The 22498-nt window shown below is 43.9% G+C and overlaps 1 protein-coding gene across 2 annotated transcripts; it reads right to left on the reverse strand.

Moving 5' to 3' along the window:
- Positions 1-98: 98 nt before the first annotated feature.
- On the reverse strand, positions 99-14236 carry LOC128093207 (uncharacterized). Of its 2 annotated transcripts, XM_052709215.1 has the most exons (3): positions 5186-14236; positions 4501-5019; positions 99-237 (listed from the first exon to the last, which is right to left on the reverse strand). In XM_052709215.1, exon 1 carries the CDS (start codon positions 11814-11816, stop codon positions 8916-8918), a length of 2901 nt encoding a protein of 966 aa, XP_052565175.1. In that variant the 5' UTR covers positions 11817-14236; the 3' UTR covers positions 99-237; positions 4501-5019; positions 5186-8915. The 2 variants fall into 2 exon arrangements, with proteins under 2 accessions (XP_052565175.1, XP_052565174.1); XM_052709214.1 differs by having other exon boundaries at positions 4501-14236.
- Positions 14237-22498: the final 8262 nt, after the last annotated feature.

Below are 22498 nucleotides of genomic sequence, written 5' to 3' on the forward strand. Positions count from 1 at the left end.
TTTAAAATATCGTCCTGAAAAAGATAAAATTATTTATACAATTTGTTATAATTAAACGTTTTAACTATTCTCTCGAACTTACGTTTATTATATGATTCACCAACGGCGAACGATCGAGAATGTTCAAATCATTTAAACTTCCAGGACAGCCAAAAAAGCTATGCCAAATATGGGTGTCGTACGATGCGACGGCTTCTAGTACAAGAGTGGCTTTCCCATCTTTGCCAGTGTACTGCCCTGTAAGTAAATAAATTCTCATTTATTTCAATTAATCTAAAACAATTATTATATGTTACTTTTTTAATTAATAATTTGAAATCAATAACCCAGAAACTACGAGTCGGACAGCTCAAAGTAGGCACCTACCTCCCCATCAAAATTGAGCAAAAGTTACTTCAGTAAAGTCTGTTTAATAATGACTGGATAACGGCGACCAGAGGGCGCGGGCCACGATCGGGCTGCTGATGGAGGACACCCAGTTGCCTCTTATCAAGAATGCGACGACGGCCAAGCTCTGCTGGAACGCCCTGAAGGACCACTTTGAGACGGTCACCCTGACGTCTAAGGTGGCTCTGCTGAAGCGATTGTGCGGGATGCAGTACTCGGATGGAGAGGACATCCAGCAGCATGTCCAGCAGATGGAAGAAATTTTCGAGAGGTTGGCGATGGCCGGTCAAGAGCTGGACGATCGAGAGCTGGATCTTCGACTCGGGGGCTACGTCCCACATGTGCGTCAATCCTGATTGTTTCGTGTCGATGGATCAGAGCGTGAAGTAGGACGTCTACCTTGCGGACGGCAAGAAGACGACCTCGGAGGGTGTTGGCTCATGTAAGTTGATCTGGAAGTCTCCGGAGGGCAAACGAAACGACGTTGTCCTGTCCGATGTGATGTACGTGCCCAAGTTCGAGACCAGCATCATCTCTGTGACGAAGCTGACTGCCTTTGGGGCCAAGGTCGACTTCGATGCGAACGGATGCCGGATTCTCAAGAACAACAAGGTGATTGGATCCGCGGCGATGGCCGGTGGACTCTACAAGATGTGGCCGGTTCGTGAAGCGCTGTGGCAGAATGGAGTCTAGGAGCGCAAGTGTCGCTCGGCTCGTTCCATCGATCCGGAGAGGCACGAGTGGACCATCAGCCGACATTGTCATTTTATGACACATCAGAAGGTTCGGGAAACCGAACCTTCGCAGGGAAGTATCGTTCTTTATCCATTTGCTGAAGTCTTCCCGAAAGAATGTGTGGCTGATGACGTGCCCGTTGTTCTAGTGCTCGATGGCGAACACGACGGCGGTGAGGATCGAGGCAGACTCCAGCGATTTCGAGGTGGAGGTTTCCGGCGATGGACGGAATGATACGGAAGACGTTGATGACGCGTTGTCGCCAGAAAACGTCGAGATCCGGACTGCAGAAAGGAGCAAGATGGGCGCAATGTTTGTCGTACAACTCAAGGAGGCCTGCGATGTCGGGACCTGGTTGACCTTTTCCAGGAGCACTGGGAGCCCCGTACGTTTGCTGATGTACTCCGAGAAGTGGTTACTCGCTTTCAAGGAGGAGATCCAGTCCCTTAACGAGAACTTGGCCAGTTTTGAGACCGGCTCGATGCTACCGGGCAATGTATACTTTCTTGAGAAATGCTGTTACGGACTGGAGCAGGCGGGACGCGTCTGGAACCAGCAGTTTTCTTACGTGCTGCGAAACTTGGAGTACCTGCCGTCAGAAGCGGATCCCTTATTGTTCGTGAGAAAAAAGGCCGACGATAGATCGTTCGACAGATCGCAGAACGGACGGTTCTGGCTGGACCAAAGCGCGTGTACACATACGATCGCTGTAAGGATTTATCAAGGTTACCCGAAACGCCAGCAAAAGGAGGAGGAATCGCTGCCCCGGAAGAACGACTACGTTAGTGCTTTGCTGTACGTTGCGTTGCGGTTAACACACGGCCTGAAGTCGCGATCAGTGCGTCCACTCTGGGACGCAAGGTAAGCAACCCGAGCCAGACGGGCTGGACCAAAGCTGAGCGGACGCTGCGGGATCCGAACGCCACGGACGAATTGGAGCTCGGAGCACTAGGACGACGATCATCAGGACCAAGTCGAATACGTGACGTAGTCGGATGCCGGCCAGAAGTTGCTGTAGCGGATGAAGCTAATGCCGAACGTGGGAGACGACCAAAGCCGGAGCTGATGGTCGCTGCTGTCGGAGATCAAACTGAGATGCTGATGAAGAAGTTGATGAGTTCCCCAACCTAGGCACTATGGGGTTTCAGGCGGCCATAAATCGAAAAACCGACATACTCTAATTATTTTTTTGGTATTTTTTTTCGAAAATAAACATTCTAACTAAGAAAAATCCGGAGTTTGAAAGTTGTAGGTTCAAAATTCACTGAATTGCAGACCTTCAAAGGCGAAAATGGTAAGAAAAAACATGTTTTTTGACAAAAAAATGATTATTTTTCATAGTTGTACTGTGTAACTGTTTATGTATTTTTTCTTGCATCATTATATATATTCAGAAAGGTAATTGATTCAACTTTTCAATAAAATTTTACAAAACACACTTTTACAGCCTAAAAAAAATAATAAAAATCAAAAAAGATGGATTTTTATTCAAAATTTAGTTTTTTTCAACTTTGTTAATGGAGTACTTTTTTTGTGTGCATTTGTGCGATTTGAAAATTTTGCAGTTTAAAATTTGAACCATGTCCTAACTTGTCTCCAAATTTCAAAGTGCACTTTTGTGCACTTTTTGAGTTATGCCATTTTGAACATTTTGATTCATGCAAGAAAATTAATGATTTCGCGTATACGCTTGGTTAAAATCACATTATTTACCTGCGGAGGCAGAAATGACGTACCTGCTATGTATGTTTTGAAATTGATTTGATATTCATGACTTTGTTGGTACGTTTAATAAAATGAGAAATTCCTATTCTAAGTATTTTACAGAAACGATTCGTCGAATATTCATATCAGTTCGTTGTTGTGTTCTTTTGAAAGTATGGATAATAATACCGTAGTGTCCCTGTACGATATAACGAAGCACTATTCTGAAAACGTGAGAACTGCTTTCGAGTATATTTGTAAGAATTACAACATTGCAGAACCATCACATGATCAACTCAGGGAAAAACCACAGAGGAAAAACTACGCATGTTGTTCTGTAGCTTCAAATCGAGGTATACAAAAGCCCATAGAAGAAGTTCATATTTAAAGTAATCTAACGACAATCGGTTACATAGTGATTTTGATTTAGAAGAATTTATCGTGGAAAACGTGAATTTTGCAAGTGGATCAACAAAAAACGTGGACGAGAATCCATACAATGTTCCAAAAACCGTCTAAAATTCTAAAACATCGCAAAAATCAAATTTTAATTGGAGGGGGAGGGGGGGGGGGGGTCTTCAAAGAGAGGTGGATTTTAACTCAAGAAGAAGGGGAGGGAGATTGAACGTAAATCAGAAACTTTAACATAGCATAAACCGCCATTCCGTGCATCAAAAAGACAGAGCAAGAATATTAAAATTCACCACTTTAATGCATGTGGCCTCAAATATATGAAAAAATCGAAAATTAAACTTTTTTTTGGAAATATATCAAAATTCATTTGTTTTCATTATACTAAGTACAAACAACACAAAAAAGCAAAAAAATATTTGGCCGCTCGCTTATATGGAAATACCCCATAGTGCTACGCAGCTTGAGGAGGAGTGTTGGGATCTAGCAAGCTGTGGAGTTGGACCGATCGTAGTTAACCTTGTTTGTATCCCTAGTTGAATAAACCATTATGTACTTGAATTTCTTAGAAACCAGTCGCCTAGTTATTTCGCACTCCGACAAAACAATGAATCAAAAATGATCAGTGGGAGCCAACCATCCGTTCACTGTTTAACCCCTGAAGACCCAGACTTTATAAGCCTTTACCGACGCCCTCCCAAGAAGCCTGCAGTTCAACAAAAGGGAGGAATGTTAGCCCGATAGTTGAAGTTGCAGACTCATAGCACATAGTTTTTCGGTCTTCAAGGTAAACAAGCGCCAGCTGGAGGATCGTGATCGCACCGAAAGAGACCAGCTGTTCCGACCAAACAAGACGCGGAAGTTCTACGAAATTGTGCTCACAAAGGCTATGCGCTGCAAGCCAACACGTGTCGGGACGCAGGTTGAAACCTTCTCATGGGCAAAGGCGAGGTGTTGAATAGATGGCAGCAGTTCTTCAACGAGCACCTCAACGGCTTTGAAGCCCAACTTGGGCCGACCGTAGCTGACCAATAGTTCCCGGCACCTGATCTGGAGACGGTGCAGAAGGAGATCAGGCTACTGGCAAAGATCGGCTACCCGGTGAGCTCTTCAAATATGGAGGAGAGCTGTTGGCTATTTCGAAGATCTGGCTACGGCTCTGACTGTATTCCTGAATGACCCAAGTTGAACGCTGTTTCTAAACCCCATTCCTTTGGAGCTGCGTATTGGCCCATAACAATGATTCATTTAACTCACACTCACCTTTATACGCAGTAGGGCAATTCGCCCATTACCAATGCATGCAATCGATGCTCCCGAGCATGCCTGGGAAGCCACGATTTGCATTTTCATTCAACAGCCTTGTTATGTCTTCCTGATTCGGATACCGAAGAAAATGTTCTCCGTAAAGATTTGTAATTGCCGAGCAAAACTTTTTGAGATAAAATAAAGCCGTGGACTCGCCAATTTTAATGTATTCGTCCACCGCATCTGCAGATATACCGTAAGCGAGAAGTCTTACGGCTGCGGTGCATTTTTGTATTGTGCTTAATCCGGATTTCCCTAGAGCATCTACTTTTTGTTTGAAGAATTCGTCGTCCTGCAGATCGTCGACTATCTTCAAGAACATTTCCTTCGACATCCGGAATCGACGCACAAATTTCGTATCATCATATCTAGGATTTAGGACAAAATAGTCCTCCATCAGTTTTTGATGTTCTTCTACAAAATTTCTCCGGACAAAGCTACGTTTTCCTCGATGATTGCGTGTAAATGCCTCCCCTGTAATAGACGTAAAAATATAAAATCTGAGAAATTTGACTTAATCTCTATCCCCACCCAATATCATCCCCACTGAAGATACTTTTTGTTGCTGTCCTACATAGGCACACACTTTCACTTGATTTCACATAAGTTGAGCTAACTTCCAAATAAAAGTCATTTTTACCTTCTAATTCCAACAACGCCACATCCATTTCCGAATCATCGATCAAATCTTCAAGCACAAAGTCACAAAACATTTTAATTTCAGCGTCTTCTCGTCTTTCACGTAGGTACTGCTCGTAATTAGGCTTGACAACTGAGTTTTTGATTGATGTCGTATCCTCACACACACACACACACACACTTTCAAATATTTATTTGAAACGAGATTTGAAGCAGCGCATTGCGAGCATCGTGTTCTAGTTTCATTTCCGCCAGTTCTAAAAATTTAAAACTGCTCGCAATTTGAAACAATAATAAAACTTCGCGTTGCAACCAGTCTAACGCATCCTGAAGCCGTCAGAAACTCTATATTCAAATGAATTTTCACGAGCAAGAACATTAGGATTAGTAAGAATATGTTTTGTATTTTATCGTTTTACTTCATAATTAATATTTTGAATAAAATTAATTTTTCTGTTATTTGATTCAACAATTAAAATTTTCGCAATTTATGCCCGTAAGGGTGGGGGAGGGGTCTCAAGTTATATGGCATGGACTCACAAAAAGAAACACACAGCAGTAAATAATAAATATTTGACTTAAAATGATTTTATTACGCTTAACAAAATTTTGTTGGAGGGGAGGGGGGAAGGGGGGGGGTGAAAGAAAGAGGGGACGGGGTTTGTGTCCTTAAAGTGGGGATGTATTAGCACTGACGAACTGACGTGCCACCAGGAACAAATTTGTCGATCATTTTTGACGGCACACTGTTTCTTTTTCCTTCTACTATTCTCTTCTTCGGCGATTGTCAGAATTCAAGTTTGACGTTTTGCCACATCAGCTGTTTCCTTGCTGTGATGGATTCTGGAACAACAAGTGAAAATGGCGGATAAGAGTTGGAATGGAAATGTATCGTAAAGTCTGAAGAAAAGCCTAATTTGGAAGTTTATAGCAATTCCTTGCCTCATTTCACATTAAATAATGCAAGATTTACAAAATATTCATCGTTTAGTTCAGAATTTGCAATAGTTTTTAGGCTTCAATATGTTTTCCCCCATTTTCTTTTGTTGTTCCTGAAAGTTTCTCAGCCACCCTGTAGAAAGTTTAACAGTTCTCAATCTGAGCAATCAGCCAACGAAATCGGGTGTCTTCTAAAACGACCGACCTGTAAACCTACTAAGTTGGCATGCGTCGATGCCAACGTTTCAGTCGATCTATTAATCGGCAAATTAGATTGGTTTAAGTCGGGCATGCACGGAAACACACTAAGTTGGCCAAGGAATCGGTCAATGAAATACGTTTTAGTGTTGTTTACAAAATGGACTTAGGTAAATTATTGTCTGCGTTAATTTGAACCGGAATTTCTGCAATTTTCAATGTTGTAGCAAAAAGTAGCTTGTACAAAGTTTGGTAAGTATTTTCTAAGTGTTTCAATAATCATTTTTAAGAATAATAGGCAAGTTTATTGTTTCAAGTGTTTGTTTGTTTTTAAATGTTTTCAAGGTAATGAACCAAAACATAGTTTTAGGTAGCGGTCCCAGCAGAAGGCCCGGCGCTTCAATTGACCATCGGTGTATTTACTTAAATCTTTTGGGGTAAGTTTTTATTATGAAATATCTAATAAATTTTAATCACAGAACATTTGGAACTTTGTCCGGAAGTTCTAAAAAATAGACAATTATTTCTAATTCGTAAATTTATTTTTAGGTGATTAAACTAGCAGCCGAAACGTTGTGGGTATGTAATCCATTACTTTTTGGCAGCTAATTCATACGCCGGTTCCATTAAGACGCAGGTTCCCGGATTTCTCCGGGGACAGTGATTTTAATCAACCTACTAATCGGCCAACTTCGTATGGTCGAGTTGGCTGATTGCGAATACCGATTCGTCGGCTTACGTCTGGGTTAAATTTCCATAAGCGTATGTTGCAACATCGGCCGATTAGTCGGTTATTTCGTCAGTCGATGCATCCGACTAAACCCGATTATATTTTTGGAACAGTAGGGTGTTTTTTCGACAGGGCAGTGCAGCTGCGCATCTGTCAAATCGTCTGTTTGGCAATCGCCGATCGCTGAGGGTGAGTGAGAAGGAAGATAGGAAAGTGCGGTCAAGTTTGGATTCGGGGTGGCACGTCAGTTCGTCAGTGGTATTAGCTTATACATAATTTAATAATTTAAACTTGCAATACAATATATACGCAATTCTGTTGCACTTGCAAATGTATGAAAGGACTATTTATTATAAACAATCAACTATTGAAAAACATGAAAAGTCATAAAAATCTACGTATATCATTTCAATACCATACAATTACCCAAATTTGTATGAAAAAACATTTAAAAAGCAAAAAAATAATTTGGCCGCCTGTTTGTATGGAGATGGCCCATAGTGCATCGCCACCCAGGCGAAGATCGGGAGGCCACAGAGTAATCCAGAGGGAGCACTGGCATTTGATTTATGGTTGCGTTACGCGGTACATCGTGGTACATCCCCCCTTCAGCAAAACTTTCGGTTGTCGTAACGCACGAGGCAAACTGACATTTGAGCGTTACTTTTTTCAAGCGTTCAGATCTAAGAGCTCTTAGGTTTTGTCTTAGGTTCTGATGACTTTTCTATAAGCTGTCAATTTTTTTCACAATTCCAAAATCAACAATGTGAATTTTCTGATGGCTTTAAAATGAATCAAAAAGAATGCATGCGGAAAATTTCAGCGCGCCATTTGAAGAAGATTTCTGGAGCTGTTGCGGTTCTCCAGTGCGTTGAAGTCGGAACATACAGTTTACCGTTTTGACCGAACCCTTTGTCGAGGAGAAAAAGAGCAGATTGTCGAATTTACCTATTTAATATTTCTAATTAATTCCTTTGGGGAGTAACGGACCATACAAGAAATATATGTATCGATGGAAGCTTTTTGCTTTTAATATACTTTAGTTTATAATCCTCATACTGGGCTGAATTGAAGCATTGACCCAGTGCCTGCAGATTCCACCGTTGGCGTTCATGGCCACCTGGTTGAAGTACGAATAGGCCCTGTGCTGTCAGGATGGAAGCAACATCCAACAGTCCTAGCACAATTTTAGTCGACTATTTTGGTTCAGCTGAGCTGGTCCAACGGGGATGTTGATTCATTGTAAACATCAGCGTTATGAGGAGGATTAAATGACCCCTTGGGCGTACGGCTCTGATTAAAAGGTTCATCACGAAGATCCCAAAAACTTCACTTGAGGTGGTCGTCTTCTAACAGTTGCTAGAAGTTTACAGCTCCCCAGGTTAAATGTTCTAAAGAAACATTGACAATTTCAAAATCCATGTCATTCCAAGCTCAGCACTTGTCAAAACAAACAAATCGAAAAAAAAACCTGAGTTTACTATGATGAAAATATTCATCAGGAAACGCATAACGCAGCTACGATACCAAAGGGTAAGCTCGTAACGCAGCCACAAAATTCGATGACTTTTTTTTTTTTTTTTTTTTTTTTTTTTTTTTTTTTTTTTTTTTTTTTTTTTTTTTTTTTTTTTTTTTTTTTTTTTTTTTTTTTTTTTTTTTTTTTTTTTTTTTTTTTTTTTTTTTTTTTTTTTTTTTTTGCTGAATAATGACTTTATTCAAAAAACTTTTACATTACAACAATCACTTCCCTAATGAACACAGTGTGTTCCTTGAAAGGGTTGTGATTAAAACTGGTAAAACTAGCAGATATTTAGAAGAAATTCAAGACATACAGTTAAGTTACTAATTACTACACTGACATTTTCTAACGTACAATGTAACTCTCTAAATGGCTACGAATGTGACTCACTAGCTTCTTTTTGAACTCACTCAGGGTTTGCGACTGTTTTAAATCTTCCGGCAAATTGTTATAGATATGAGGACCTCTTGTTAAGAATCTTTTCCTGCCGGTTTCCGTCCTGAAGTCAGACTGTCGTAGGTGATGCGCTGTTCTTATAGGATACCGATGTTCAGCTGTCCTAAACTGCCAGTTGTGGTGCAGGTTTAAGTTTTTCACAGCCTTAAACATGACCGTAGCGATCCGTTGCGTGTACAGACCATTTATCGGGAGTATGTTGTGCTGCGGCATAGTATACAGCTCACGTGTTGGATGCAGGTAGTGTAATTTGTAGATTGATTTGATGCAACGATTTTGTTGGACTTGTAGTACTTTCAAATGTGTTTTGCAGCAGGTTCCCCAAGCGGCAATTGCATATTGATAACGGCTTTGGATGAACGCATGGTACATTTTTAGCAACACATGTTGTGGTACAGACTTAGACAACTTCCTCAGAACTCCACTGAGTGCAGAGCACTTTGTGGCAACCTTTTCAACGTGTTCACTCCAAGACAATCGGTTATCGATATGCACTCCAAGGTACTTAAAGGTGGCTACTTCCTCGATTCGTTCTCCTCGTACTGTTAGCTCCGGATATGTTGGCAATTTCCTTTTGGGAAAGCGAAACAGCATAAATTTTGTCTTACCGATGTTCAGGGCTAAAAGATTGTTTGTAAGGTAATCTTGGACCACCTCCATATCCTCTCGCATTTCTTCGACGACACGTGTAGGCGAAGCACTGGTGTAGGAGATTGCCGTATCATCAGCAAAGAGGCGGGGCATACCATGTAGCTTTAGGTTAGATAGATCGTTGACATACAGGAGAAACAGTAATGGACCTAAGACGCTGCCTTGGGGTACCCCACAACTGATCGCACATTCGTCACTGAGCACGCCAGACACTACAACTTGTTGGGCACGTTCTTTCAGGTAGCTTGCCAACAGATAGTTAGGATGACCTCTTACTCCGTAACAATCAAGTTTTTTCAGCAGCATTTCATGGTTGATAGTGTCGAATGCTTTGGACAGATCCAGAAAAACAGCACCGGCGGAGAGCTTGCGATCCAGCGTTTTGGAGATCTCATCAATCATCTCAACAACAGCCACTTCTGTTGTCGATCCTTGCCGGAATCCAAATTGATGTTGGTAAAGCTGCTTTGTTGTTGTCAGGAAACCATTCAGTCGGGTGAAGATTAGTTTTTCAAAAATTTTGTTTATGGCTGGCAATACAGAGATCGGTCTGTAGTTGTTGGGGTCTTTGGGGTTTCCAGATTTGAAGACAGGGAAAACTATTGCCTTTTTCAGACATGTTGGATAGGATGCATGGCTGATACTTTCATTGAAACAGTCGCTTATTATGGTTGAGAGCAGGATACTATGCTTCTTGAGGGCGGCTATCGGAAAACGGTCGTAACCCGTGGCTTTGCTCGGATCAAGTGTGAAGATCCATTCGAAGACTTCTTGTGAGGATGAGGGTCGAAGGAAAAAGGATCTTTGAGAGCGATTGATAGTTCCAAAGTGGTTGACGTCGCCATTCGAAGTCAACTGGTTGCCCAGCACACAACCAACTGACACAAAGTGTTCATTGAGTACATTTGCAACTTTCATTGGGTCGTGCTCTTCATTGAGGTTCACCACAAGGGAAATGGGGCTGTTTGGTTTCGACTTACCACCCATCAGCTCGTTGATGCGGCTCCACACCATCTTTGGGTTACCTGAGTTGAAGAGTTTGGAGTGGTACTGAATACGGGCCTTTGTTTTAGCAGCAGCAAGTTTCCGGTTAGCGTGGGCCAACAGCTCTGTTGTTCTTGCATCCTGGCGGTTACGTTTCCACTTTTTTAGCATACTGTCCCTTATGTTGCCAAGTTTCCAGATATCAAAATTGTACCAAGGACAGCAGTTGTTCTTCACCTTCACTTCAACGGTTGTAGTTGTGGAATTTTCTTCAACTAGCTTCGCATATTTACCGGTAATGGCTTGCAGTCTCGCATTCACTGGTCGGGAGGTCCAATCTTCACTAACGAGGAACTGGTGGAATTGGGAGTCAACGGCATTGTAGTTCACCCTCGTTTTTGAGAGCTGTTTGCTCTCCCGACGATTACTCAGCTTCAACTCCGTAAGCACATAGTTGTGGTCACTTAATTCACACTCCATCGTGAAGTTGGTTATCCTTGGGGCATCCGATACGCTGCTGATCACGTGGTCGAGTATGTTGTTGCTGAGTGGTCGAGTGACAAAGGTATTTGTCACTACCATGCTGAATGAATTCAGCAGCTGAAGATACCTTTGGACATCTCGATCAAGCGGTCTGTTAACAGGGATGTTAATATCACCTGCTAGGATGTTGTGTTCTGAGCCTTCTGCGTTTGATAAGATGTCTTCAATTGTTGCCAGTAGTCGTGCTGTGTCGCCATCAGGAGGACGATATAAGCCGTTGATAGATACAGAAATCCTGCCCATTTTGATTTTGACAGCAACGCGGTGATGTCCACGATCCGAAATGTTGTTACAGACTTCGTAATTCAGACCATTTCTGATAAATAGGGCCAAACCCCCGGAGGACTTTGATCGGCATGAATGGATGCTTATGTAGCCTGGGATATTATAGAACTGTGAGCGGTCCTGTTTTATCCACGTTTCACCAACTACGATGACATCCACACAGGTATTCAGGTTACGCAGGAATATGCAGAGAGAGTCGAGTTTGTCGAAGTCGTTGAGGCCTCTTATGTTGATCTGGATAATTTTCAAGCTGGTTTCATTCAGGGGAAAGCGTAGCAGAGTTGGTTCATCTACATACTGATTGGTTGATTGCGGTTCAATGGCCATTATGTGGTTTGCTGCTTGTGACTGACTGGATGCTGGTCATCAATTCTGTCCAAAAGTCTGCAACTTATGTAAATCCTGCCGCGAGTGTATGGGAATAGCTTTGGAGTTGTCAGACTTCCTGACCATTATTGCCCCATCTCGACCCGGCCAGACGTAGCGTAACTTCAACGTTCCTTGCAGCTCCTTCAGCTCCTGAAAAAGTCTCATCGTGATTGGTGTTAGGTCGTCACGTATGAACACCTTGCCAGCTTTTCCTCGTGGCCATTCCGCCCCTTTGATCATAGTGCTGTTCAATGGTCCATAGTTTTTCTTGTGCTCCATTAAGCACTCCTTGCCGTACTTGCTTTTGAACGTTATCTTGATTGGTGAACTGCCTGCTGTCTGATTGGCGACTCGATTACAGGATACAATCTCATTCTTTGCATGTTTGTAGCCGATGGAATCGCAGAGTTTGAGCACCAAGTCAGCTGTGTCCTCTTGTGGGCATCTTGGCAAACCAACTACTATCGCATTCGAAGCAAGCTGCGCTCTACATTGGCTCTCCAAGTCCCTTTCAGTGTTCTGAACTGCGTTCGATATGGATTTTGCATTGAGCGATAGTGTTTTGATTGAGCACCGCAGTTGATCGTTCTCAGCGCGTAGGTGTTGTACTTCATCACTCAGAATCTTGAGGCTTTGCACGATTTCCTCAAATTTGCTGGACAGGAATTGTTGGCTAGAAACTAGTTCCTTCGTACAGTTTAGTGATTCCTGTTTCATCGTTTCAATCAGTTTTGGCAACTCTGCTAATGTTTTTAAATCCATGTTAGCAGTGCTCGGCAATAGATGGCGCTAGTTGTCCAGCGAATAATACAGGGGGTAGCTCATGTACTGTTCTGTCCAACAACACAGACAACGCCGACAGCACTTTGCTACTTACACCATCAAGCAATCTGACGAGTACGTGGACGGCTCAGGACAATGCGTAGAAATGTACGATAGGCAGCAACAGCGAAGAATAACAGCAGTAGATCGTGCAGCAACAAAACTGGGGCGGACTGGCAGCGGAGGGGCAGGGCGGGCGGGCGGTTTTCAAATGAAAACAAACAGCAGAACGGCAATCTTTATTCACGCTTGATTTGGCTGTTACAACTTTGGGCTTGATGCAATTTGTTCGTGGTATGTGCGGCGAGATTTTAAGTGGGCTTTTGTGCGGGTGGCGCTAAGAGCATCGTTAACAGCTTACAGCATTTGAATATTGTTTTCAGCGAGGTGGTTCGGTAACAGAACAGGTGAGTGAGCTGTTTTTTCTGTGTATCAGCAAGTTATATGGCAGGCCAGTAGCGCGGTGAAGTGACAGAAGCGGATGTCAACAAAGCACCAGATTTGGGTGGGCAGCCCTTCGCTGTTATGGCGGCTCAATAAACTATGCTTACACTAGAAATTCACAGGCTCAGATCTCACTATACAGTTACCTCGGCTACAATTTTCCAGCGGCTACAGGCACAGCGGGTTGCAGGCAGCATACTCAGCGGTGATTGCAGGTGTTCTGAGGCGATTTTCAGGTAGAATCAAGCAGTTGTTTCAGGAGGCACTAAGCACAACAAGTTTATTCAAAGAGCAGTGTTACCAGTTCGGACTGCGTCCTCTGGATTACTCTGTGGGGAGGCTCAGGTGGGCCGGCCATGTCGCCCGAATGGACGAGAGCCAGCCTGTCAGACTGCTTTTTGACCGCGCTGAACCAGCTGGCGGAACAGGCAGAAGAGCAGGGAAACCGCGCGCACGGTGGGGAGATAAAGTGAATGGTGATATCCGGAAGATCTGTAACCTGGGAAATTGGAGAATAGCAGCTCAAGATCGAGAAAGATGGAAGCGTCTTCTTGCTACAGCACGCGTACCTGGTGCGCTATGCTGATTGGTATGGTATGGTATGGTATTCAATTATACTGACCAATCACCCCATGCACACAAACAGCCACACAAAAGAGACGAAAATTATCGCGAAAAAACAGGACTGCGCGTCCCCAGAAGCACTGAAATTATGACGGCATTATTCAATTATACTGACCAATCACCCCATGCACACAAACAGCCACACAAAAGAGACGAAATTATCGCGAAAAAACAGGACTGCGCGTCCCCAGAAGCACTGAACTTATGACCCATGATCGTGGAAGCGGGAATGAGAGAGAAAAGGAAAATGTCAATCGCGAGTGTGTAAACAAGAAAACGTGTTCGGCTATGTTCGGCGCTGAGAGTTTCAATAAGGAGAGAAGAGCAGTTGTATTTGAGGCATGAATATTCAGACGGGATAATTGTAATTGCTAAGAGCTGATATTTTGATATTTTAACAACCCTGCAACTTAGGATGAATGACTTTAGATAAATAAAAGAGCTTTAAAGTAAACATATTTTTATTGAATCTCGTTTATTAAATTCAATGACAACCACAGCTTTTAACAACCATGTTCTTATACTTTTTTAGGTTCACGTTTGATTCGTCTATGTGGTATAAAACAGAAATGGGGATTAATTTTGTTGGAGCACAGCAGGGCTTGGGTACCTAAAATACATATCACAAATTATAATGTCTACCCATAAACATTTCTTATTTGTTGTTTCTTGTCTTACCTTCCCGGGATGCATGAGGTGAACAAGAGTTTGCACAATTGCATGATTTGTTGCATTCATGTGGGCATTTAGTGGAAAATTGCACTCACCACTGCAGAAATATGCTCCGTAACCTTCAGGTGCAATAATCCAGTCCTGAAACAAAATGTAGAAATTATCTGTGTTAACAAAGACAACAAAGCACCGGTTGAACAAAAACATAATTCTTTTTTATATGGGTCGTCGCCGAAATTTTAAAGTTATCGCAGTTTTAGTGAAAAAAGGAGATGTTTTTGTCGATTTCAACATTTTTTCGTTTATGCCAGCGGTGCGTTGAAAAATACAATATTTGGAAAAAGGTGCAAGTGGTTAAACTTTTAAAATTAAGCCATTTTGTTGAATTATGCGTCAGATAAAATCAAAACATTGGCAAGGCAATCCATTGGTTGTTTATTTGCACCGTCTTCGACTGAGGTCGCACAGACTGAATAACTTAAAATTTTAACGACTGCTCATTTCTAGGCGTCCGAAGGTTATGTGTGGTTAGTCACTCAAAACCTCTTTTACGCAAATGGACCGACGTTTTACTCCCCCATCCGATAGAAGGCGTGATCAGGCAAATCTCATCTCGAAAAATGCCACCGGGTCCATTTGGGATTGAACCCAGGCCTGCTGGGGTGGGAGGCTACCACGCTAACCACTACACCACCGGACCCGGCTAAAATCAAAACATAATTGGATTTATATATTCGGTCAATTCGGTATCAAAAACCATGATATCTGTATGGTTCGATGTTTGTCCCCCAATCGGAACAATTGCGAGGTAGCGGCCTCTCCAGATTGTGGCCACCTTTTCGAAATGGCCAGTATTGAAAACCATGAGTTGTGATACCTGTGTTGTTGTTTGAAGTGTAGTGATAAATAAATACTTTGTTTTAGCCTGGCTAGTGTATTCTCTATCGACAAAAATTATACATGAAAACATATTTCAGGACGGACGAGACGGTTGGCGCAGGGCATCTAGGTGAAACATCTCAGAACAGCGAATCAACACGCAGCTTAGAATCTCGAATGAAGAACAAACACAGCAAAAAAAACACAAACAAGCTTTCAAACCCCGTCAACCCAACGTGAAAAGCACTCTCTCAAGAGAGAGAGAGAGAGAGAGAGAGAGAGAGAGAACTGCGCACAAAGCTTTTTGTTTTTTTTTTTTAATTTCCGTCGGTAAGGTAGTATTTTGACGTTTTACCGCGGTATAACTTTATATCAACTCTACCCGTCGCCACTCAATTTTACCTCCATGCGTATAAAGTGAATATAAAGTTTTGAGACTCTGTATGCATACTTTATATGTTGATATAGAGGGGATTTAAAGCTACCTTATACAGTCCCATGGTTACTTGGGGATATTTCGAGTTTTGAGCTTGAGTCCCCTGTGAGGGTAGAGCGTGGATGATAAATATTTGAACTTGAGCCCCCTGCGAGGGTAGAGCATGGAAAATGTTTTTTTTTTTGCTTGAGTCCCCTGTGATGGTAGAGCGTAATTGCTGGAGTTTTGAGCTTGAGTCCCCTGTGAGGGTAGAGCGTGATTGTTGGAGTTTTGAGCTAGAGTCCCCTGTGAGGGTAGAGCGTGATTGTTGGAGTTTTTGATCTTGAGTCCCCTGAGAGGGTAGAGCGTGATTGTTGGAGTTTTTGAGCTTGAGTCCCCTGTGAGGGTAGAGCACGGAGCGGCCGTGGCTGCCTGGTTACGGTGTTAGCTTTGTAAGCGAATGGTTCTGGGTTCGATTCCCATCTGCTCCCAACGAGAAAGTTAAGAACATAGAAATTTGAAGTGATGAATATGAACGAAAAATCAAAAGTCGCTCAAGGCGGGGTTCAATCCCCCGTCCTTTGGATTGGTAAGCAAAAATGCTAGCCACTAGGCCATGACGACTTGGTGAACTTGGACTGGAATTAGGAATACTGTTACAGACAGCGAGTTGTGGCGCTATAACCACGGCAAAATAGTGTTCAGGGCATTCGTGGAAATACAATGTCCCATCCCAGAGGGTCCCGGAGTACCAAACCTTCTTAGCATGGTGCTCCCAACGAATACAACCAAATCTCGGAGCGTATGGTGGTGTGTCCCCACGCTTCTTCGTCCCCTGTCGATTCAAAATTGTGTTGTTGTTCGAACACTCTGTGCTTAAACTCAACCCAATTACGAGTCATCTCTGCGATACGGCTTTACGCAGTAGGCCTGGCCGGTTTAACGCTTGTGATGTTTCAATGCATTCTAATGCAATGACGCACTACAAATGTTAATAAATGACAAGAAGAGTGCTAGGCGTCATCTAACCTAAGGCACTCTCCAGGATCCCTTCGAAAGATTGGCTGCGCTAGGGTCTGATTAGATAAGATTAGATTGTGTCCCCTGTGAGGGTAGAGCATGATATTTTGAGTTTTGAGCTTGAGTCCCCTGTGAGGGTAGAGCGTGATTGTTGGAGTTTTCGAGCTTGAGTCCCCTGTGAGGGTAGAGCGTGATTGTTGGCCTTTTTGAGCTTGAGTCCCCTGTGAGGGTAGATCGTGATTGTTGGAGTTTTGAGCTTGAGTCTCCTGTGAGGGTAGAGCGTGGATGATAAATATTTTAACTTGAGCCCCCTGCGAGGGTAGAGCATGATGGAAAATGATTTTTTTTAGCTTGAGCCCCCTGTGAGGGTAGAGCGTGGATTTTGAATGTTTCAACTTGAGTCCCCTGCGAGGGTAGAGCCTGGAGGATGTTTTTTTTTTTTAGCTTGAGTCCCCTGTGAGGGTAGAGCGTAATTGCTGGAGTTTTGAGCTTGAGTCCCCTGTGAGGGTAGAGCGTGATTATTGGAGTTTGTAAGCTTGAGTCCCCTGCGAGGGTAGAGCCTGGAAGATGATTTTTTAGCTTGAGTCCCCTGTGAGGGTAGAGCGTAATTGCTGGAGTTTTTAGCTTGAGTCACCTGAGAGGGTAGAGCGTGATTATAGAAACTTCGAGCTTGAGTCCCTGGTGAGGGTAACGCCTGGAGGATTTTTTTTTTAGCTTGAGTTTCCGACGAGGGTAGAGCGTGGATATTGAATGTTTCAGCTTGAGTCCCCTGCAAAGTTAGAGCCTGGTAGATGAATCTTTGAGCTTGAGTCCCCTGCGAGGGTAGAGCCTGGAAGATGATTCTTTTTAGCTTGAGTACAGTGTGAGGGTAGAACGTAATTGCTGGCCTTTTTGAGCTTGAGTCCCCTGTGAGGGTAGAGCGTGATTTTTGAAGTTTTTGAGCATGACTCCCTTGTGACGGTAGAGCGTGATTATTGGACTTTGTGAGCTTGAGTCCTCTGAGACGGTAAAGCGTGATTGCTAGAGTTTTGAGCTGGAGTCCCCCGTGAGGGTAGAGCATATATTTTTTTGAGTTTGTGAGCTTGAGTCCCCTGCGAGGGTAGAGCGTCGATGATAAATATTTGAGCTTGAGTTCCCTGCGAGGGTAGAGCATGGAAGATGATTTTTTTAGCTTGAGTCCCCTGTGAGGGTAAAACGTAATTTTTTGAGTTTGTGGGCTTGAATCCTCTGCGAGGGTAGAGCATGGAAGATGATATATTTTTTTTACCTCGAGTCCCATGTGAGGTTAGAGCGTGAAGGATAAATCGCTGAGCTTGAGTACCCTTTAGGGTAGCGCGTGGATGTTTGAGCTTTTGGCTTGAGTTTTTGTGAGTATAACGCGTCGATGTGTGAGTCTTTTAGCGTAAATTCCTTGAGAGGGTAGAATTTTAATTCACCTACATGACTTAACAGCAATTCCCCACGAAAACAGCATGGAAAAAAACAAAAGTGCTCGGATCGGGCTCAAAATTTTTCTGGGGGTTCCCTGGCCGAAATAATTAGACCCGTATTTGTTTGTTTGGCCATTAGGGTGGCCTACGCCGTGTTAGGGTGGTCTGCAAAATGGCAATTTTCATCGATTTTCGCAAAAACCACTTTTTTCGAAAAATCATAACTCCTCGCCATTTTAATCGATTTCAATTGTCTTACACGCAAATGAAAGGTGATAAGTTGGTCTTTCAAAGAAAAATAGTTAGAAGTTTAAAAAATCTAGCCTAACATATGAAAAGGGCGTTTGAAACTTTAAAATGCCGTTTTGGCGGTGTCTGGACCAAAGAGCCTATGTCTGGAAATATTTTTATCGGATTCCCCGGACATTTTTACATAACATACTAAAAAGTAGGAGGAGTTCATTAACAGGGTTCTGAGATATGGTTTTTTGAAAATATAATCCATGTTTTCTGACGAGCCGCGCGCAAAAACCGGAGAATGACGATTTTTTGCCAATTTCGTCATCCTCCGGTTTTTGCGAACCCTGTTAATGAACTCCTCCTACTTTTTAGTATGTTATGTAAAAATGTCCGGGCAGTCCGATAAAAATATTTCCAGACATAGGCTCTTTGGTCCAGACACCGGCATTTTAAAGTTTCAAACGCCCTTTTCATATGTTAGGCTAGATTTTTGAAACTTCTTATTATTTTTCTTTGAAAGGCCTACTTATCACCTTTCATTTGCGTATAAGACAATTGAAATCGGTTAAAATGGCGAGGAGTTATGATTTTTCGAAAAAAATGGTTTTTGCGAAAATCGACGAAAATTGCAATTTTTCAGACTACCCTAACACGGCGTAGGTCACCCTAATGGCCAAACAAAAAATACGGGTCTAATTATTTCGGCCAGGGAACCCCCAGAAAAATTTTGAGCCCGATCCGAGCACTTTTGTTTTTTTCCATTTTTTTCGTGGGGAATTGCTGTTAAATTAGAGCTCATGATTGGATTTCCGGGAAGATAGTATAACATAAATGATATCGATTTATTAAAGCATGAGCATGAGAGATCACCCATGGTTGCCCCTCCGTTGCTGAACAGAACCGTAATATCCTTTCAGCACTACTGATTATAGGCTTCGACGATCTAGTGGTGTTTCCCTTATCAACAGCATGTATGAATGCGCTGAAAAGACAAAACACCATGATTGCTAAAGCTAGATCAGTTGCGAATAGGTAACAGTCATTGGCCACCAACGGCGCCCGCCATGTCAGTTTGTAGACCTCGATTTTAAGGGACGGGAATGTTAGTTAGCGCAGGTTGCTACTAGGGCAGCTGATTTACTCTGTGCTTACACCCCAAGAGCGCCAGGAACCTGAAAACTTGTTAGTAGGATAGGGTGTTTGGTCAGGATTCATCATAGAAGATGATGATGCGACCCAAAATCATAGTGTTTGTTGAAAGTTTTTATATATTATTCTCAAGGCAAACAATCGGATGCTGCGGATGAGACATTTCCCGTTTATCGGTTGTTAAATTTTAAATGAAATGGTCTAGTCTTAGACAGCCGGCTGTGGAAAGATAGAACCAAAATCATTTATAATTAAAGAATGAAGGATTAAACAATGTAACTTTCAACTTGAGATGATTTTACGAGTTTTGAATGATTGATGTTTAGTGAGGTACTGATTAACGGTGCGAACGACGAGTTTCGATGTGTATCGAGCTGAAATGGTATGATAGGGTGTTGATAGGGTCAAATCAAACTGGCTAGCTGTCATCGGGACAGCCAAAGCCAGCCGCACCTTCACACGCACACACGCACGCGAGAAAAACGAAAAACACACCGACGGCGGACGCGAAAATTCTTACGACCCTACGGAAAGGAATCGCAAATCTGACTGGCTCAACTGTCATCGGGACAGCCAAAGCCAGCCGCACCTTCACACCCACACACGCACGCCAAAAAAACGAAAAACACACCGACGGCGGACGCGAAAATTCTTACGACCCTACGGAAAGGAATCGCAAATCTGACTGGCTCAACTGTCATCGGGACAGCCAAAGCCAGCCGTACCTTCACACGCACACACACACGCCAAAAAAACGAAAAACACACCGACGGCGGACGCGAAAATTCTACGACCCTACGGAAAGGAATCGCAAATCTGACTGGCTCAACTGTCATCGGGACAGCCAAAGCTAGCCGCACCTTCACACCCACACACGCACGCCAAAAAAACGAAAAACACACCGACGGCGGACGCGAAAATTCTACGACCCTACGGAAAGGAATCGCAAATCTGACTGGCTCAACTGTCATCGGGACAGCCAAAGCCAGCCGTACCTTCACACGCACACACACACGCCAAAAAAACGAAAAACACACCGACGGCGGACGCGAAAATTCTACGACCCTACGGAAAGGAATCGCAAATCTGACTGGCTCAACTGTCATCGGGACAGCCAAAGCCAGCCGCACCTTCACACCCACACACGCACGCCAAAAAAACGAAAAACACACCGACGGCGGACGCGAAAATTCTACGACCCTACGGAAAGGAATCGCAAATCTGACTGGCTCAACTGTCATCGAGACAGCCAAAGCCAGCCGCACCTTCACACGCACACACGCACGCGAGAAAAACGAAAAACACACCGACGGCGGACGCGAAAATTCTTACGACCCTACGGAAAGGAATCGCAAATCTGACTGGCTCAACTGTCATCGGGACAGCCAAAGCCAGCCGCACCTTCACACGCACACACACACGCCAAAAAAACGAAAAACACACCGACGGCGGACGCGAAAATTCTACGACCCTACGGAAAGGAATCGCAAATCTGACTGGCTCAACTGTCATCGGGACAGCCAAAGCCAGCCGCACCTTCACACCCACACACGCACGCGGAAAAAAAACGAAAAACACACCGACGGCGGACGCGAAAATTCTACGACCCTACGGAAAGGAATCGCAAATCTGACTGGCTCAACTGTCATCGGGACAGCCAAAGCCAGCCGCACCTTCACACCCACACACGCACGCCAAAAAAACGAAAAACACACCGACGGCGGACGCGAAAATTCTACGACCCTACGGAAAGGAATCGCAAATCTGACTGGCTCAACTGTCATCGAGACAGCCAAAGCCAGCCGCACCTTCACACGCACACACGCACGCGAGAAAAACGAAAAACACACCGACGGCGGACGCGAAAATTCTTACGACCCTACGGAAAGGAATCGCAAATCTGACTGGCTCAACTGTCATCGGGACAGCCAAAGCCAGCCGCACCTTCACACGCACACACACACGACAAAAAAACGAAAAACACACCGACGGCGGACGCGAAAATTCTACGACCCTACGGAAAGGAATCGCAAATCTGACTGGCTCAACTGTCATCGGGACAGCCAAAGCCAGCCGCACCTTCACACCCACACACGCACGCCAAAAAAACGAAAAACACACCGACGGCGGACGCGAAAATTCTACGACCCTACGGAAAGGAATCGCAAATCTGACTGGCTCAACTGTCATCGAGACAGCCAAAGCCAGCCGCACCTTCACACGCACACACGCACGCGAGAAAAACGAAAAACACACCGACGGCGGACGCGAAAATTCTTACGACCCTACGGAAAGGAATCGCAAATCTGACTGGCTCAACTGTCATCGGGACAGCCAAAGCCAGCCGCACCTTCACACGCACACACACACGCCAAAAAAACGAAAAACACACCGACGGCGGACGCGAAAATTCTACGACCCTACGGAAAGGAATCGCAAATCTGACTGGCTCAACTGTCATCGGGACAGCCAAAGCCAGCCGCACCTTCACACCCACACACGCACGCCAAAAAAACAAAAAACACACCGACGGCGGACGCGAAAATTCTACGACCCTACGGAAAGGAATCGCAAATCTGACTGGCTCAACTGTCATCGAGACAGCCAAAGCCAGCCGCACCTTCACACGCACACACGCACGCGAGAAAAACGAAAAACACACCGACGGCGGACGCGAAAATTCTTACGACCCTACGGAAAGGAATCGCAAATCTGACTGGCTCAACTGTCATCGGGACAGCCAAAGCCAGCCGCACCTTCACACGCACACACACACGCCAAAAAAACGAAAAACACACCGACGGCGGACGCGAAAATTCTACGACCCTACGGAAAGGAATCGCAAATCTGACTGGCTCAACTGTCATCGGGACAGCCAAAGCCAGCCGCACCTTCACACCCACACACGCACGCCAAAAAACGAAAAACACACCGACGGCGGACGC

The sequence above is a fragment of the Culex pipiens genome, chromosome 1, assembly GCF_016801865.2.
Source record: "Culex pipiens pallens isolate TS chromosome 1, TS_CPP_V2, whole genome shotgun sequence".
Taxonomy (NCBI): domain Eukaryota; kingdom Metazoa; phylum Arthropoda; class Insecta; order Diptera; family Culicidae; genus Culex; species Culex pipiens.